Below are 19,410 nucleotides of genomic sequence, written 5' to 3'. Positions count from 1 at the left end.
GTTGACCAGCGATTTCTCATTTTTCCAACAAAATTTACAAAACCATTTTTTTAGGGAACACATCACATTTGAAGTCACTTTGAGGGGTCTTTATGACAGAAAATACCCAAAAGTGACACCATTCTAAAAACTGCACCCCTCAAGGTGCTCAAAACCACATTCAAGAACTTTATTAACCCTTCAGGTGCTTCACAGGAATTTTTGGAATGTGGAAGAAAAAAAATGAACATTTAACTTTTTTCACAAAAATGTTACTTTAGACCCAATTTTTTTTATTTTCGCAGGGGTAACAGGAAAAAAAGGACCCCAAAATTTGTTGTGCAATTTCCTCTGGGCACGCAGATACCCCATATGTGGGGAAAAACCACTGTTTGGGCGCACGGCAGGGCTCGGAAGGGAAGGAGCGCCATTTGACTTTTTGATTGTAAAATTTGCTTGAATAATTAGCGGATGCCATGTTGCGTTTGGAGGGCCACTGATGTGCCTAAACAGTGGAAACCCCCCACAAGTGACCCCATTTTGGAAACTAGACCCCCCAAGGCACCTATCTAGATGCATAGTGAGCACTTGGAACCCCTAGGTGCTTCACAAATTGATTCGTAAAAATGAAAAAGTATTTTTTTTTCCACTTTTTCATTTTTACAAATCAATTTGTGCCTTGGGTGGTCTAGTTTCCAAAATGGAGTCACTTGTGGGGGAGCTCCAATGTTTGGGCACACAGGGGCTCTCCAAACGCAACATGGTGTCCGCTAACAATTTGAGCTGATTTTCCATTCAGTTTGTTAGCGGACACCATGTCGCGTTTGGAGAGCCCCTGATGTGCCTAAACTGTGAAGTTCCCCCACAAGTGACGCCATTTTGGAAACTATACCCCTCAAGGATTTTATTAAGGGGTATAGTGAACATTTGGAACCCAGAGGTACGACACAGAATTTGATAACATTAGGTCATCATATTGAATAAGTTGTCATTACTCTTGAGCGCAAGTGCTCGCTACTTGAGTTTGCATCGGGTACTCAGGTATGCACCATGCATCACGGGTGCTCGAGTCCCCGCCCGCATGGTTTACGGTTATTAGACACCCCAAAAAAAACATGCGGGGATCGCTCTTGCATGGCAGGCAATCCCCGCCAGGTTTTTTTGGCCGTGAAGCATATTGGACGGAGACTCGAGCACCCGCAATACTCAGTGCAAACCCGAGCAACCGATGCAAACTCAAGTAGCGAGCACTTGCGTTCAACACTAGTCGCCATATCGTCATCTTTTTTTTTTTTTTTTTTTACATTTGAAAAAAAAAAAAAACATCCCCAACCCTAACATTAGCACAACCCCAGCCCTAGCGTTTATTTTTTACGCCGTTCCTCGTGCGGTTTAAGTGATGAGATTACTTTATTCTTCGGGTCGGTGCGATTACAGCAATACCAGAATCATATCGGGTTTTTATGATTGACAGCTGTCACACACTAAAAAACACATATTTTGTAAAATCTAGTTTTTGCATCGCCATATTTTGGCCGACAGAGTCATGTGACGGCTTGTTTTTTGCGGGATGAGTTGACGTTGTTATTGGTGCCATTTTCAGGCATGTGACATTTTTTGATCGCTTTCTATTCCAGCTTTTGGGAGGCAGAATAAACAAAAACCAACAATTCAGGATTTGTTTTTTTTTATTCTGCTCCGGGTGTGGTAAAATTGATAAGGCAGCTTTATTCTTCGGGTCAGTAGGTTTACAGCGGTACCACATTTATATTGTTTTTTATGTTTTGGCGTTTTTACACAATAAAAGCTATTTTATAGAAAAAATTATTTTTTTGCATCACTTTATTCTGAGAGCTGTAGCTTTTTGATTTTTCGGATGATGGAGCTGTATGGCGGCTTGTTTTTTGCGGGACAAGATGACGTTTTTAGCGGTACCATTTATATTTGTCTTTTTGATCGCGTGTTATTCCATTTTTTGTTTGGCGGTATGATGATAAAGCATTGTTTTTTGCTTTGTTTTTTATTTTTATTTTTTTACCGTGTTCACTGAAGGGGTTAACTAGTGGAACAGTTTTATAGGCCAGGTCGTTACAGACGCTGCGATACCAAATATGTGTACTTTTATTGTGTTTTTTTTTTTTTTTTTTCATAATAATATTTATTGATGGGTACATTATATTTTTATTTTTAGTGGATTTTTTTTTTTCATTTTTTTTTATATTTTTACAATCTTTTTTTAATTTTTTTTTTCACTTTCTGGGAGTTTTTACACTTTTTTACTTTGTCCCACTGTGGGAATTTCACTTTTTTATTCTGATCGCCTGCACAGCATAGGGATGGAGCACCATCCCTGTGTTGTGCAGGCAGTCAGCGCTGGACAGGGAGAAGCTAGTTTGGAGATGCACTGCGCATGTCCAAACAATCTTCCTGCTGTCTGGTGACCAGGATGTTGTCATGACGACATCGGGTCGTCATGGCAACACCCGGGAAGCCGCGGCAGACAGCGCTGGAGGCCGGAAGAGGAGGTGAGTATACCGATCACCTCCCCTTGCCTCCGCAATGCTGCGATCGACTTCGATCGCAGCATTGCGGGGGTTAATGTGCTGGGGGCGGTGCGGGACCGCTCCCTGCACATAGTACCGGGTGTCAGCTGTGACAATCAGCTGACACCCGGCGGCGATCGCGCCCGCACAGCCTGTGTGCACGCGCGATCGCTATGATGTACTAATATGGGTCAGGCTCTTAAATCCCAGGGCACAGACGCGTATTAGTACGTCATGGGCTTTAAAGGGGTTAAAGATTCATTTTTTGCTCTTCATCATCTATGTGTTCTCCATTATAAGTGTATTGATTTTTGGCAATTATATGCAGTGTGTGCGTTAATGTTATGTTTCCCTTGTCGTAGTTTAGTCCTAGTCTGCATGGGGATGGTCCCGCCTCTGTTCAAACGGGTGACGTTGCATACATATGTGTTATGTATACCTGGACCATGCACGCAGGGGCATCGTCGTCCCCACACGCTGTTTTCCCTTCGGCATCCATGGGCTATCAGCCGCTATGCCGTCGGAGTCCGGTGTCTGGGTAACGGCGATGCTCTCTGCGTGACTTCTGGTCCGTTGCGAGGCATCTCTGGGTAGCGTTGTGGTTCACATGGTGACAAGTCACATGATTAGTATCATCCGCCCCCAGCGTCTCGCGGTGTTTACGCAAGACACTATTTAAATGACCATCTGTGATACTTGAGCAGTCCCCTTGAGGAAGGCACATAGCGCCGAAACGCGCGTCGGGGATACACGTGCTCTTTTCCCCCTACAGAGGTAAAAAAAACTTTTTTGACTTATATCCATCTATATATTGTGGTGATAGGGAATGTGACCATCGGTTCATGGTGATGATGCTGCTCTTCCTGACTGAACATAAATGTTCGTATGTATATTTGATTCATATAGCGCAGCATTTTGTCCATTTCAATTTGCTTTAAATAACGGACACCTTCCATGTAATAGCCACACTTAGTGTGATGTAGTGCTTGATTTTAATGCTTTTATCCAATTGTGTATTGATCTATGCAACTATATGTGGATTTATGTATTTATCGTCTCCCCAGATTCTCTGATGTTTAATATTCAATAAAGTATTTTTCTATTTTTCTAACAATTGGGCTATTATCGTTGTTTGTTCTTTGCACTCCTTCTTTTTGCTATTTGTTAACGATGGCCCCTATATAATCCGACTAGTAGATTGCAATAATGATAAATGTGGATATACCATATATTACTTAGTTACATAATAGTGACAATTCTAAGTCTGATTCTAATTTCTTTCTCTCTATCGCTGAATGATAGCAACGTAACATAAACTCAAATACAGTGTCTTTTTTTTGGGAGGTCTAACTGTATTCCCATGCACCTCTGTCTTCACACCCAGACATGGGTATAAGCTTCCTGATTTTGTCTATTTGTTCTTGTCCTCCTCCTTCTCCTCCTCCTTCTCCTCATCCTTCACATCCTCCTCCATATCACTACCATATCTACCATATCACCATATCTACGTCTCTTGCAAGGGGCAGTGGAGTTCCTCCAAATTTTTGGCAGCCATTGCATTCACTGCATAGGCAAACAGTATGGGAGACCCACTTCCTAATAATGGGAAAATTGTTTTCAGGAGGCCCTCCAACCTCTACATCTCTTGCAAGGTCATTGGAGTGCCTCGTAATTTTTGGCAGCCGTTGCATTCACTGCATAGGCGAATAGTATTGGAGACCAACGCCTTTTTAATGGGAACATGTCGTACTCATTACTGTAGCCCAGCTCCATGTGTCTTTAAATTGTTAATTGGGTTTTTTCTAAATTTTGGCAGCCGTTGGACTCACTGCATACCCTATAACTGGGTACATGTCGTTTGTAACCTCTCTGGCGGCGTGCTTGCATAGTGCACCACCTCCCACTATGCAAGACCTGTCAGTCCAGCCTGTAAACCGTGCTCCAGATTCTTGCTGTGTGCATGTCTCTTGACTGACTGCTTAGGGTGGCGGCCCGGTTACTTCCTGATTCTTATAGCTGCTGTGGTGCACCTCTATTGCGTCTCTAGCCTTTTGCTGTGAGTCTCTGGATATTTAAACTGAGCAACACTAACATTCAGTGTGTGCTTTTCTCTGAAGTTGCCAGGTCTAGTTCTATTTCTGTCTGTCTCGCCACTCTGGGGGCTGCATTCCCAGACCTGTTATCTGTGACTTCTAGTCTGTTTCTGCCTCTGGGGGCCGTATACCCAGGCTCGTTCTTGTAATTCGCTGCAGTAACAGTTCCTGTCTGAACTGTCTCCTAACCTGTTACCTGTTTTGTCTCTATGTCCTTTTCCTCCCTTTTTCTGCAGTGTCTGAACCAGCACCTAGGTCCAATTCGTTGTCTCTGTACTTCTGTTTGTGAGTTTTGTGTCCACTCGCTACTTCATAGGAAGTACCTTGTGTGTATCTGGTTCTGCTTGTTTCCTTTCCCTTCTTTGGTATCTTTCTGTATTTTCCAGTCTGTTCCATGGGAACAGGGCTCTGTCGTTTCTGTCTTGTTCACTGCACGTGCGGTTTCGCTCTGCTCTTAATTGCCCACTGCTCCGGCGGTTCCCCTCTGCTCTGCCTTGCTCACCGCTTTGGCGGTTCCTCTCTGCTCTGCCTTGTTCACCGCTCCAGCGGTTCCTTTCTGCTCTGTCTTGTCTACCGCACCAGCAGTTTTAGCTCCGCTCTGCTTGTTCACCGCAGTTGCAGGTTTCTGCTCTGCTTTGCTTGTCTACCGCTTCTGCGTTTTTTTGCTCTGCTCGGCTTGTCTACTGCATCTGCGGGTTTTGCTCTGCCCAGCTTGTCTACCGCATCTGCGGCTTTGTCTCTGTCTCCCAGTTTGTATTGGACTCTATCCTGCTTGCGCTCCAACCTGCTAGTACCTGCCTGTTTGCACTCCAGCTGTGCTTGCCAGTATTTCCCTGTCTGTACACCAGCCGTGCTTGCCAGTACCCCCCCTGTCTGCATACCAGCCGTGCTTGCCTATACCCACCTGTCTGTATGCCAGCCTGGCCTGCCTGTTCCTGCATTCCCCGGTGTGGGTCAACAGCTGTGACCGGGGTCTGACCTGGTGTAGCACCTGGTCCCTCTGCTCGGTTCCTCCTTGGTTCACGGAGTCGTTAGCCGCCGTGCGACCTTGGTCTGATCGGGTAGATACTTAGTTGCGCCCCTCCAGGCACTCCTCGGTTCATGGTACAGTGGGACCACTAATCACACTCACGCCAGACAGTCAGGCCGCGAGTGTAACATCGTTACTGTGCCCAGCTCTATGTGTCTTTAAATTGTTAGTGGGGTTTTTCCTAAATTTTGGCAGCTGTTGGACTCACTGCATACCCTATAACTGTATAGCAGATCCTTATCCTTTCTAATGGGAACATGTCATTACTGTGGCCCAGCTCTATGTGTCTTTAAATTGTTAGTGGGGTTTTTCCCAAATTTTGGCAGCCCTTGCAGTCACAGCATGGGCATTACCACTATAGGAGACCCACTCCTTTATAATGGGAATATTTTTTTTACTGAGACCCTCCTCTATGTCTCTTCAAAGGGGTATTGGGTTGCGTCCAAATTTTTGGCAGCCCTTGCAGTCACTGCATACGCAATAACAGTATAGGAGACCCACTCTTTAATAATGGGAACAACAAAGCATAGCCGACTGCTGGCCCTTTAAGAATAGTAAGGCAGTAAAAATAGTGTTTGTGACTTTCACAATCCCTCCTTCATAAATGAAACAGGATGTGTCTGATGATGTGTCACACACCACATGGCCAGATAAAGTTGTAAAATGTTAAAATGCCATTTCCTGCTGAATGCATTTGTCACGGTTGAAAGAAATGCAAAAATGCATCAAAAACGCTGTGTGTGAACATAGCCCAAGGTGTGAAGGAGGATTTTTGTTTTTGGTTATTGATTTTGCCTTATATACAAGTCATTACCCTGGAAAGGATGTTCCTTAACATATTTCCCAGGAAAATCCATTTTGGTTTAGTTTTTGTATGTTATATTGTGAGTCCGTAAAAGTGGCGTAATACCTCTGACTACATTGTTGACATCATTGACCTGGGAGTCAGAAATGCTTCCAGGAGTCTTCCCCATGCTGTTCCCATGTCATTTGTGTAGTGTTCCCATCGATTTGGGCAATTTTTAGGCCCTCTGCAGACCGCCGGGGGGGGGAGGGGCGCCGAAAGAATGCTGGAGTTTCCCATAGACTTACATTGGGCTCGTTACTTGGACCGAGCAGCCGAGTATTCCAATTTGCTTGACTCGAGCAGCGAGCACCCGAGCATTTTAGTGCTCGCTCGTCACTAGTTTTCAGCTATACCATTTTTATTTCCATTAGACTTTTTGATCGTGTTTTATTCCACTCTTTGTTTGGTGGTAAGATGAAAAAGAATAGTTTTTTTTTTACAATGTTCACTGAAGGCGTTAAGTAGTGTGACCGTTTTATAGGCCGTGGACATGATGATAACAAATATATGGACCTTTTTGGTTTATTTTAGTTTTTATATGAATTTACCCATTTATTGATATAACATTATTTTCATTTTTTTCTGTTTATTTTTTGAATAGGTTTTTTTTATTATATTTTTTCCCATTCTTTTTTTTACTTTTTCATTTAGTCCCTCTATGGGACTAGCTTTTATTAGTATAATCGCTGTTATAAAGCATTGCAATGAATTCTACCTGTCAGTGTTACAGTGATAGAAGCCTCTGAGACCATGCTCCTGGCTTGGTCTAAGCAGGCCACCGTCGCTGGGATGCCTGGGGGCGCGGGTTGTCATGACAACAGGATCACTGACTAAGGGCGTAACCAGAAACGCGTCGAGATTGCATCTCCGCTATCATGGACTTTTATATATTTTAATATTTTGCACCAATAAAGTGAGAATTATTTTTTATTGGAGACTTTTCCCACTTTCTCCTTATGTACACTGGCCGAGAGTCACGGCATTGTGGGTCTGAGCCCAGAAGATATGAGCAGCAGGATGGATTAAATGCATGGTGAGGCATATATTGTTTTTTTGTAAAGAATTGTCCAATCAGTCAGTAAGGATTTATGGCCCTTTTACATGGCGATATTTTGCATCAGTATTTGTTAACAGACGCCAGGAGTGGATCCAAAACACAGAAGAGGTGAGAGTGGTACAGTTATTATTTTTCTCTGTGTTTGTTCCCCTCTGGTTTTTAGCTTACAAATACTAATGTAAATTACTGCCCAAAATACTCCCTGTGTGAATGAGGCGAGGAAGCTGCTTGTAATCCTGTAATATAAGTCCTTATTCTGAGGATGAGCGCTCACTTGCAGGTGCTGTGCTGTAATGCTTATCTTCTCTGCTCCATCATACTCCCCAGAGCAGGGGCGACCCCTGGGGCTAAACTGCGGCCGGCAGATGTCAGACGTGTCACTCAGTGATATGTGATGGAGCCCGACTCCCAAACAAAATCAGACAGAAGCATACAAAATAAATACATGAAGCATTGCAATTAGGTGTCAAACGTTCTCAACTTTATTTAAATTTACATGACACTGAACCATCACCTATCAGGATAAAGAAGATTCTGTGTAGCCTCTGTTCCTATAGACCATCTTGCTTGCAGCCTTCTCCATTGAAGACTACAGAAATTACAGGAATAGATGAGTAATCTGCTTATACTGCTGTAATACAATTCTTTTATCCAATGATGAGAGCATGCATCCAGGAGTTGTGCTGTAATGTTTGTCTCCTCTTCACCATCATCATCAGAGCAGGGGCGACCCCTGGGGCAAAATGTGCTTACTGGGCTCTGTGCAGCCGGCAGATGTCCAGCCGTATGTGATAGACCCCGACCCCCAAACAAAATTAATCAGACAGAAGCACACAAAATAAATACACGAAGCATTGCAATTAGGTGTCAAATGGTCAAAATTTTATTTAAATTTACATGACACCGAAAAGAGCACAACCCCCGACTCACAAAGAGTCACCCTCCAGCACTCAGGAGAGGAAAACCCCCTGTGGAGGAAACCTCTATGGAACCATGGATGGAGGGCTGCCCTTCCATTGGGCTTAGAGAGTTTGTGCCAATATATAACAGATGTAACTGCAGAATTGTACAATTTGTACATTTTACCAGATTTACAGAGAATGACATAACAAATACAGACTATAAATGTGATAAAGCGGATGTGGGAGAGATCTGGCTGCGATATCTGTCACCACATTGATTGATGGAGCAAATTTGGTTGATCTGATTGGCCAGGTGGATGTATAATTTCTCCCTTACAGATCCAGGTCCGCCTCTCAAAAAATTGGACATTTGGTTACAGTTCGTTATGCCTAATCCCTAATAGGATAAATGATCCCTCCCAATTTATCACCCATTAAAGTCATAGATCAGTCCATGAACTCCCAAAGGAGAGTTGCTCTATATAGAGGGTAACAGAAGGGGATCCTGGTCTAGGGACCCCCCTTTTGTTACCTTCCCATGCCCTAGGGGTGTCTAAAGCAGACAACCCCTTTCCCTGCTAGAACCTCCAAATTACACCAAGTTTGGCACATTACGTGGGTGGTCAAGCTCAAGGTCCTCAGGCGCATCAGTAATGGCGCTGATCGTGGCAGCGCGGAATTCTTTTATGGAATCTTCTTTAGGACACTGGTTTATGACCTCATAACAGTTGTCATGGTGACTACAGGGTCTATTACTGATGCAGGGCACAAGTATTAACCCTTTCATCATTGGTAATTTGCTATTGTTATAGAGGCAAAAAACTGCACTTGTTACCAAGCAGGGGCCTTATCATTATGGCTTCCCTTAGGCACCATAAGAAATACAGATTACAAATTAAATGTGCAAGTTTGTCATAAGTGTTTTGCACTTTCTAGATCCAGAGATTGGGTTTATTACTAGCACTTTACAAAGAAAAAAAAAAAAGAGGAAATTACTTGTAAAATAATATTATTGGGAATTGCATTTCAAGCATTTTCCTAATGTGCATTCTACATAGTTACATAGGTTGAAAAAAGTAGGGGTGGACATTAACAGCTTGGGGCCCAAGTGCAAGAAATGTGTCCGAGCCCCCATCTTTTTATGGCAACAAAGCGACAGATATATACATATATACTGTGTGTGTATATATATATATATATATATATATATATATATATATATATATATATATATATATATATACACACATACACACACACACAGTGGGGGAAATAAATATTTGATCCCCTGCTGTTTTTCTAAGTTTGCCCACTGACAAAGACATGAACAGTCTATAATTTTAAGGGTAATTTTAACATTGAGAGATAGAATATCCCCCCCCACAAAAAAAAAAAATCAAGAAAATCACATTGTATAGATTAGATATTTTTTTTTGCATTTTGCAGTGAGAAATAAGTATTTCATCCCCTACAAACCATTATGAGTTCTGGCTGCTACAGACCAGTTAGACGCTCCTAATCAACTCGTTATCTGCAGTAAAGACAGCTGTCTTACATAGTCACCTGTATAAAAGACTCTTGTCCACAGACTCCATTAATCAGTCAGACTCTAACCTCTACCACATGGGCAAGACCAAAGAGCTTTCTAAGGATGTCGGGGACCAGATCATAGACCTGCACAAAGCTGGAATGGGCTACAAAACCATAAGTAAGACTCTGGGTGAGAAGGAGACAACTGTTGGTGCAATTGTAAGAAAATGAAAGAAATACAAAATGACTGTCAATAGACATTGATCTGGGGCACCATGCAAAATCTCACCTCGTGGGGTATCCTTGATCATGAGGAAGGTGAGAGATCAGTCTAAAACTACACGGGGGGAACTTGCTAATGATCTCCAGGCAGCTGGGACCACAGTCACCAAGCAAACCATTGGTAACACATTACGCTTTAAAGGTTAAAATCCTGCAGTGCCCGCGAGGTCCCCCTGCTCAAGAAGGCACATGTGCAGGCCCATCTGAAGTTTGGCAATGAATACCTGGATGATTCTGTGAGTTATTAGGAGAAGGTGCTGTGGTCAGATGAGACAAAAATTGAGCTCTTTAGCATTAACTCAATTGGCCGTGTTTGGAGGAAGAAGAAGGAAGTACAACCCTAAGAACATCGTTCCAACCGTGAAGCATGGTGGGGGAAACATACTTTGGGGGTGCTTTTCTGCAAAGGGGACATGACGACTGCACCGTATTGAAGGGAAGATGGATGGCGTCATGTATTGCGAGATTTTGGCCAACAACCTCCTTCCCTCAGTAAGAGCATTGAAGATGGGTCGTGGCTAGGTCTTTCCAGCAAGGCAGTGACCCAAAACATACAGCCAAAGCAACAAAGGAGTGGATCATAAAGAACTACAGTAAGGTTATGGAGTGGCCTAGCCAGTCTCCAGACCTTAATCCCATAGAAAACTTATGGATGGAGTTAAAGCTCCGATTTGCCAAGCGACAGCCTCAAAATCTTAATGATTTAGAGATGATCTGCAAAGAGGAGTGGAGCAAAATTCCTCCCGACATGTGCACAACCCTCATCAGCTACAAACGACGTCTGACTGCTGTGTTGCCAACATGTGTTTTACCACCAAGTATTAAGTGTTGTTTTCCAGAGGGATCAAATACTTATTTCTCATTGCAAAATGCAAAAAAATTATCTAATTTATACAATGTGATTTTCTTCATTTTTTTGGGATATTCTATCTCTCAATGTTAAAATTAACCTACCCTTAAAATTATAGACTGTTCCTGTCTTTGTCAGTGGGCAAACTAAGAAAGACAGCAGGGGATCAAATATTTATTTCCCCCACTGTGTATATAATTCTATATACAGTTATATGAAAGTTTGGGCACCCCTATTAATCTTAAGCTTAATGTTTTCTTAAAATTGGTGTTTTTGCAACAGCTATTTCAGTTTGATCTATGTAATAACTGTTGGACACAGTAATGTTTCTGCCTTGAAATGAGGTTTAGGCTGGGTGCCCACGTAGCGTTTTTCAAGCGTTGATGCTGCGGAATTTCCGCAGCGGAAACGCTTGTAAAACGCTAGGTAATCCGCACCCCATGGTCCCCAAGGGGATTCCGCATATTCTATGCACATGCTGCGGATTTTTCCGCAGCGTTTATGCTGCGTACAAAAATCCGCAGCATGTCATTTCATTTTGCGGAAGTGCAGCGGAACTCCCGCCATTGACTTGCATTGAGACGCACAGAAACCTCGACTGTACATTTTTACAAGCGGCTTCTATGCGTCTCTATGTGCGGATGGTACCCAGTTCTGGAGGAGAGGAGACTCTCATCCAGACCTGGGTACCATTGTACCTGTAAAAAAAGAATAAAATAACAAATAAAGTTTATACTCACCTGTCCGGCGTCTTCTCTCTGAATGCCGTCATCGTTTGAGGACCTGCGGTGACGTCAGTCATGTGACCGCAGGCCCTTCACCGCTCTGTCTCGCGATATGCCGGCAGCCGGGAACCAGCCAGGAAGCAGCGCTGCAGCCACGCCAGGGCCTCGGGGGTGAGTATAGCTTTATTTGTTTTAATTTTTACGGTTCACACTGTATAAATCCATGCTGTTTGCATGGATTTATACAGAGTGACCTAGTTGTCAAGCACTTTCCAAGTGATGCTAAAATCGCCTGGAAAGCGCTTGTCAATCTGCATGCGGAAACGCATGTGGATCCGCATGTATTCTGCAGGAAAAACGCATGCACAATCTGCATGCGTTTTTTTCTGCCAGGGAGATGCAGAAATGCTGCAGAAATTTTCTGCTTCATTTCTGCATCGTGGGCACATAGCCTTATTGTACTAACAGAAAATGTGCAATCCGCATTCAAACAAAATTTGACAGGTGCATTATACAGGAGGAGGAGGTGAGCTGTGATATCGCCTATTGTGAATGTTGGATCCTGTGTTATCTACTGTATATAGAGGTTTTATCAGTCATTGTACAGGAGGAGGAGGAGGAGAGCTGTGATTTCACCTATTGTGAATGGTGGATCCTGTGTTATCTACTGTATATAGAGGTGTTATCACTCATTGTACAGGAGGAGGAGGTGAGTTGTGATCTCTCCTATTGTGAATGGTGGGTCCCCTGTATAATCTACTGTATATAGAGGTGTTATCAGTCATTGTACAGGAGGAGGAGGTGAGCTGTGAAACCACCTATTGTGAATGGTGGATCCTGTGTTATCTACTGTATATAGAGGTGTTATCAGTCATTGTACAGGAGGAGGAGGAGGAGGTGAGCTGTGATCTCTCCTATTGTGAATGGTGGATCCTGTGTTATCTACTGTATATAGAGGTGTTATCAGTCATTGTACAGGATGAGGAGGTGAGCTGTGATATCACCTTTTGTGAATGGTGGATCCTGTGTAATCTACTGTATATAGAGGTGTCATCATTCATTGTACAGGGGAGGAGGTGAGCTGTAATACCACCTATTGTGAATGTTGGGTCCCCTGTGTTATCTACTGTATGTAGAGGTGTTATCAGTCATTGTACAGGAGGAGGAGGTGAGCTGTGGTATCACTTATTGTTAATGGTTGAACCTGTTATCTACTGTATATAGAGGTGTTACCAGTCATTGTACAGGAGGATGAGGAGGTGAGCTGTGATATCACTTATTGTGAATGGTTGAACCTGTGTTATCTACTGTATATAGAGGTGTTACCAGTCATTGTACAGGAGGAGGAGGAGGTGAGCTGTGATCTCACATATTGTGAACGGTGGATCCTGTGTTACCTACTGTATATAGAAGTGTTATCAGTCATTGTACATGAGGAGGAGGTGAGCTGTGATATCACCTATTGTGAATGGTGGATCCTGTGTTACCTACTGTATATAGAGGTGTTATCAGTCATACAGGAGGAGGAGGTGAGCTGTGATATCACCTATTGTGAATGGTGGGTCCCCTGTGTTATCTACTGTATATAGAGGTGTTATCAGTCATTGTACAGGAGGAGGAGGTGAGCTGTGATATCACCTATTGTGAATGGTGGATCCTGTGTTATATACTGTATATAGAGGTATCATCATTCATTGTACAGGAGGCGGAGGTGAGCTGTGATAACACAGGAGCCACCTTTCACAAAAGGTGATATCTACTGTATATAGAGGTGTTATCAGTCATTGTACAGGGGTGGAGGTGAGCTGTGGTATCACTTATTGTTAATGGTTGAACCTGTTATCTACTGTATATAGAGGTGGTACCAGTCATTGTACAGGAGGAGGAGGGGGTGAGCTGTGATCTCACCGATTGTGAATGGTGGATCCTGTGTAATCAAAAGTATATAGAGGTATTATCATTCATTGTACAGGAGGAGGAGGTGAGTTGTGATATCACCTATTGTGAATGGTGGATCCTGTGTTATCTACTGTATATAGAGGTGTTATCAGTCATTGTACAGGAGGAGGAGAAGGAGGTGAGCTGTGATCTCACCTATTATGAATAGAGGATCCTGTGTTATCTACTGTATATAGAGGTGTTATCAGTCATTGTACAGGAGGAGGTGAGCTGTGATATCATCACCTTTTGTGAATGGTGGATCCTGTGTTATCTACTGTATATAGAGGTGTTATCATTCATTGTACAGGAGGAGGAGGTGAGCTGTGATCTCACCTATTGTGAATGGTGGATCCTGTGTTATCTACTGTATATAGAGGTGTTATCATTCATTGTACAGGAAGAGGAGAGCTGTGATCTCACCTATTGTGAATGGTGGATCCTGTGTTATCTACTGTATATAGAGGTGTTAACAGTCATTCTACAGGAGGAGGAGGAGGTGAGCTGTGATATCACCTTTTGTGAATTGTGGATCCTGTGTTATCTACTGTATATAGAGGTGTGATCAGTCATTGTACAGGAGAAGGAGGTGAGCAGTGATATCACCTATTGTGAATGGTGGATCCTGTGTTATCTACTGTATATAGAGATGTTATCAGTCATTGTACAGGAGGAGGAGGTCAGCTGTGATATCACCTATTGTGAATGGTGGATCCTGAGTTATCTACTGTATATAGAGGTGGTATCATTCATTGTACAGGATGAGGAGGTGAGCTGTGATATCACCTATTGTCAATGGTGGATCCTGTGTTATCTACTGTATATAGAGGTGTTACCAGTCATTGTACAGGAGGAGGTGAAATGTGATATCACCTATTGTGAATGGTGGATCCTGAGTTATCTACTGTATATAGAGGTGGTATCATTCATTGTACAGGAGGAGGAGGTGAGCTGTGATATCATCTATTGTGAATGGTGGATCCTGAGTTATCTACTGTATATAGAGGTGGTATCATTCATTGTATAGGAGGAGGAGTTGAGCTGTGATATCGCCTATTGTGAATGGTGGATCCTGTGTAATCTACTGTATATAGATTTGTTCTCATTCATTGTACAGGAGGAGGAGGTGAGCTGTGATATCACCTATTGTGAATAGTGTATCCTGTTTTATCTACTGTATATAGAGGTGTTATCATTCATTGTACAGGAGGAGGAGGAGGTGAGCTGTGATATCACCTATTGTGAATGGTGGATCCTGTGTTATCTACTGTATATAGAGGTGTTATTAGTCATTGTACATGAGGAGGAGGAGATGAGCTGTGATCTCACTTATTGTGAATGGTGGGTCCTGTGTAATCTACTGTATATAGAGGTGTTATCATTCATTGTACAGGAGGGGGAGGTGAGCTGTGATATCACCTATTGTGAATAGTGTATCCTGTTTTATCTAATGTATATAGAGGTGTTATCAGTCATTGTACAGGAGGAGGAGGTGAGCTGTGACATCACCTATTGTGAATGTTGGATCCTGTGTTATCTACTGTATATAGAGGTGTTATCAGTCATTGCACAGGAGGAGGAGGTGAGCTGTGATATCACTTATTGTGAATGGTGGAACCTGTGTTATCTACTGTATATAGAGGTGTTATCAGTCATTGTGCAGGAGGAGGAGGAGGTGAGCTGTGATATCACCTATTGTGAATGGTGGATCCTGTGTTATCTACTGTATATAGATGTGTTATCAGTCATTGTACAGGGGGAGGAGGTGAGCTGTGATACCACCTATTGTGAATGGTGGGTCCCCTGTGTTATCTACTGTATATAGAGGTGTTATCAGTCATTGTACAGGAGGAGGAGGAGGTGAGCTGTGATATCACTGATTGTGAATGGTGGATCCTGTGTTACCTACTATTTATAGAGGTGTTATCAGTCATTATACAGTGGGATGAGGTGAGCTGTGATACCACTTATTGTGAATGGTGGATCCTGTGTTATCTACTGTATATAGAGGTGTTATCAGTCATTGTACAGGAGGAGGAGGTGAGCTGTGATATCACCTCTTGTGAATGTTGGGTCCCCTGTGTTATCTACTGTATATAGAGGTGTTATCAGTCATTGTACAGGAGAAGGAGGAGGTGAGCTGTGATATCACACATTGTGAATGGTGGATCCTGTGTTATCTACTGTATAAAGAGGTTTTATCAGTCATTGTACAGGAGGAGGAGGAGGTGAGCTGTAACATCACCTATTGTGAATGGAGGGTCCCCTGTGTCATCTGCTATATATAGAGGTGTTATCAGTCATTGTACAGGATGAGGTGAGCTGTGATATCACCTATTGTGAATGGTGGATCCTGTGTTATCTACTGTATATAGAGGTGTTATCAGTCATTGTACAGGAGGAGGAGGATGTGAGCTGTGATCTCACCTTTTGTGAATGGTGGATCCTGTGTTATCTACTATATATAGAGGTGTTATCAGTCATTGTACAGGAGGAGGAGGATGTGAGCTGTGATCTCACCTTTTGTGAATGGTGGATCTTGTGTTATCTACTATATATAGAGGTGTTATCAGTCATTGTACAGGAGGAGGAGGAGGTGAGCTGTGATATCACCTATTGTGAATGGAGGGTCCCCTGTGTCATCTACTGTATATAGAGGTGTTATCATTCATTGTACAGGATGAGGAGGTGAGCTGTGATATCACCTATTGTGAATGGTGGATCCTGTGTTATCTACTGTATATAGAGGTGTTATCAGTCATTGTACAGGAGGAGAGGGAGGTGAGCTGTGATATCACCTATTGTGAATGGTGGATCCTGTGTTACCTACTGTATATAGAGGTGTTATCAGTCATTGTACAGGAGGAGGAGGAGGTGAGCTGTGATATCACTGATTGTGAATGGTGGATCCTGTGTTACCTACTATTTATAGAGGTGTTATCAGTCATTATACAGTGGGATGAGGTGAGCTGTGATATCACTTATTGTGAATGGTGGATCCTGTGTTATCTACTGTATATAGAGGTGTTATCAGTCATTGTACAGGAGGAGGAGGTGAGCTGTGATATCACCTCTTGTGAATGTTGGGTCCCCTGTGTTATCTACTGTATATAGAGGTGTTATCAGTCATTGTACAGGAGAAGGAGGAGGTGAGCTGTGATATCACACATTGTGAATGGTGGATCCTGTGTTATCTACTGTATAAAGAGGTTTTATCAGTCATTGTACAGGAGGAGGAGGAGGTGAGCTGTAACATCACCTATTGTGAATGGAGGGTCCCCTTTGTTATCTACTGTATATAGAGGTATTATCAGTCATTGTACAGGAGGAGGTGAGCTGTGATATCACCTCTTGTGAATGTTGGGTCCCCTGTGTTATCTACTGTATATAGAGGTGTTATGAGTAATTGTACAGGAGGAGGAGGTGGTGAGCTGTGACATCACCTATTGTGAATGGTGTGTTCCCTGTGTCATCTACTGTATATTGAGGTGTTATCAGTCATTGTACAGGAATTGGAGGAGGTGAGCTGTGATCTCAACTATTGTGAATGGTGGATCCTGTGTAATCTACTGTATATAGACGTGTTATCAGTCATTGTACAGGATGAGGAGGTGAGTTGTGATATCACCTATTGTGAATGGTGGATCCTGTGTTACCTACTGTATATAGAGGTGTTATCAGTCATTATACAGGGGGAGGAGGTGAGCTGTGATACCACCTATTGTGAATGGTGTGTCCTCTGTGCCATCTACTGTATAAAGAGGTGTTATCAGTCATTGTAAAGGAGGAGGAGGTGAGCTGTGATATCACCTATTGCGAATGGTGGATCCTGTGTTATCTACTGTATATAGAGGTGTTATCAGTCATTGTACAGGAGGAGGAGGAGGTGAGCTGTGACATCACCTATTGTGAATGGTGGATCCTGAGTTACCTACTGTATATAGAGGTGTTATCAGTCATTATACAGGAGGAAGAGGTGAGCTGTGATATCACCTATTGTGAATGGTGGGTCCCCTGTGTTATCTACTGTATAAGGAGGTGTTATCAGTCACTGTACAGGAGGAGGTGGTGAGCTGTGATATCACCTATTGTGAATGGTGGATCCTGTGTTATCTACTGTATATAGAGGTGTTATCAGTCATTGTAGAGCATGAAGAGGTGAGCTGTGATATCACCTATTGTGAATGGTGCATCCTGTCTTATCTACTGTATAAGGAGGTGTTATCAGTCACTGTACAGGAGGAGGTGGTGAGCTGTGATATCACCTATTGTGAATGGTGGATCCTGTGTTATCTACTTTATATAGAGGTGTTATCAGTCATTGGAGAGCATGAGGAGGTGAGCTGTGATATCACCTATTGTGAATGGTGGATCCTGTGTTATCTACTGTATATAGAGGTGTTATCAGTCATTGTACAGGAGGTTAGGGAGGTGAGTTGTGATATCATCTATTGTGAATGGTGGATCCTGTGTTATCTACTGTATATAGAGGTGTTATCAGTCATTATAAAGGAGGAGGAAGAGGTGAGCTGTGATATCACCTATTGTGAATGGTGGGTCCCCTGTGTTATCTACTGTATATATAGGTGTTATCAGTCATTGTACAGCAGGAGGAGGTGAGCTGTGATATCATCTATTGTGAATGGTGGATCCTGTGTTATCTACTGTATATAGATGTGTTATCAGTCATTGTAGAGGAGGAGGAGGTGAGTTGTGATATCATCTATTGTGAATGGTGGATCCTGTGTTATCTACTGTATATAGAGGTGTTATCAGTCATTGTACAGGAGGAGGAGGAGGTGAGCTGTCATATCACCTATTGTGAATGGTGGATCCTGTGTCATCTTCTTTATATAGAGGTGTTATCAGTCATTGTACAGGAGGAGGAGGTGAGCTGTGATATCACCTATTGTGAATGGTGGATACTGTGTTATCTACTGTATATAGAGGTGTTATCAGTCATTGTACAGGATGAGGAGGTGAGCTGTGAGATCACCTATTGTGAATGGTGGGTCCCCTGTGTTATCTACTGTATATAGAGGTGTTATCAGTCATTGTACAGGAGGAGGTGGTGACCTGTGATATCACCTATTGTGAATGGTGGATCCTGTGTTATCTACTGTATATAGAGGTGTTATCAGTAATTGTAGAGCATGAGGAGGTGAGCTGTGATATCACCTATTGTGAATGGTGGATCCTTTATCTACTGTATATAGAGGAGTTATCAGTCATTGTACAGGAGGAGGAGGAGGTGAGCTGTGATCTCACCTCCTGTGAATGGTGGATCCTGTGTAATCTACTGTATATAGAGGTGTTATCATTCATTGTACAGAAGGAGGAGGTGAGCTGTGATATCACCTATTGTGACTGGTGGAACCTGTGTTATCTACTGTATATAGAGGTGTTATCAGTCATTATAAAGGAGGAGGAGGAGGAGGTGAGTTGTGATATCACCTATTGTGAATGGTGGATCCTGAGTTACCTACTGTATATAGAGGTGTTATCAGTCATTATACAGGAAGAGGAGGTGAGCTGTGATATCACCTATTGTGAATGGTGGGTCCCCTGTGTCATCTACTGTATATATAGGTGTTATCAGTCATTGTACAGGAAGAGGAGGTGAGCTGTGATATC

General features: G+C 42.8%; 1 protein-coding gene across 1 annotated transcript in view; it reads left to right on the top strand.

The window, feature by feature from the left end:
- Window positions 1-3,036: 3,036 nt before the first annotated feature.
- The window catches only part of LOC141219307 (nuclear RNA export factor 1-like), a 46,866-nt gene continuing 30,492 nt past the window's right edge, over window positions 3,037-19,410 (top strand). Inside the window, exon 1 of the mRNA XM_073666077.1 lies at window positions 3,037-3,060. Coding sequence (XP_073522178.1) covers window positions 3,037-3,060 — 24 coding nt within the window. The remainder of the gene's footprint in view (window positions 3,061-19,410) is intronic.

Source organism: Phyllobates terribilis, unplaced genomic scaffold, assembly GCF_046119375.1.
Source record: "Phyllobates terribilis strain yellow unplaced genomic scaffold, ASM4611937v1 Scaffold_261__1_contigs__length_2674298, whole genome shotgun sequence".
In the NCBI taxonomy this organism is placed as follows: Eukaryota; Metazoa; Chordata; class Amphibia; order Anura; family Dendrobatidae; genus Phyllobates; species Phyllobates terribilis.
This window is presented reverse-complemented; position numbering and strand designations above follow the sequence as displayed.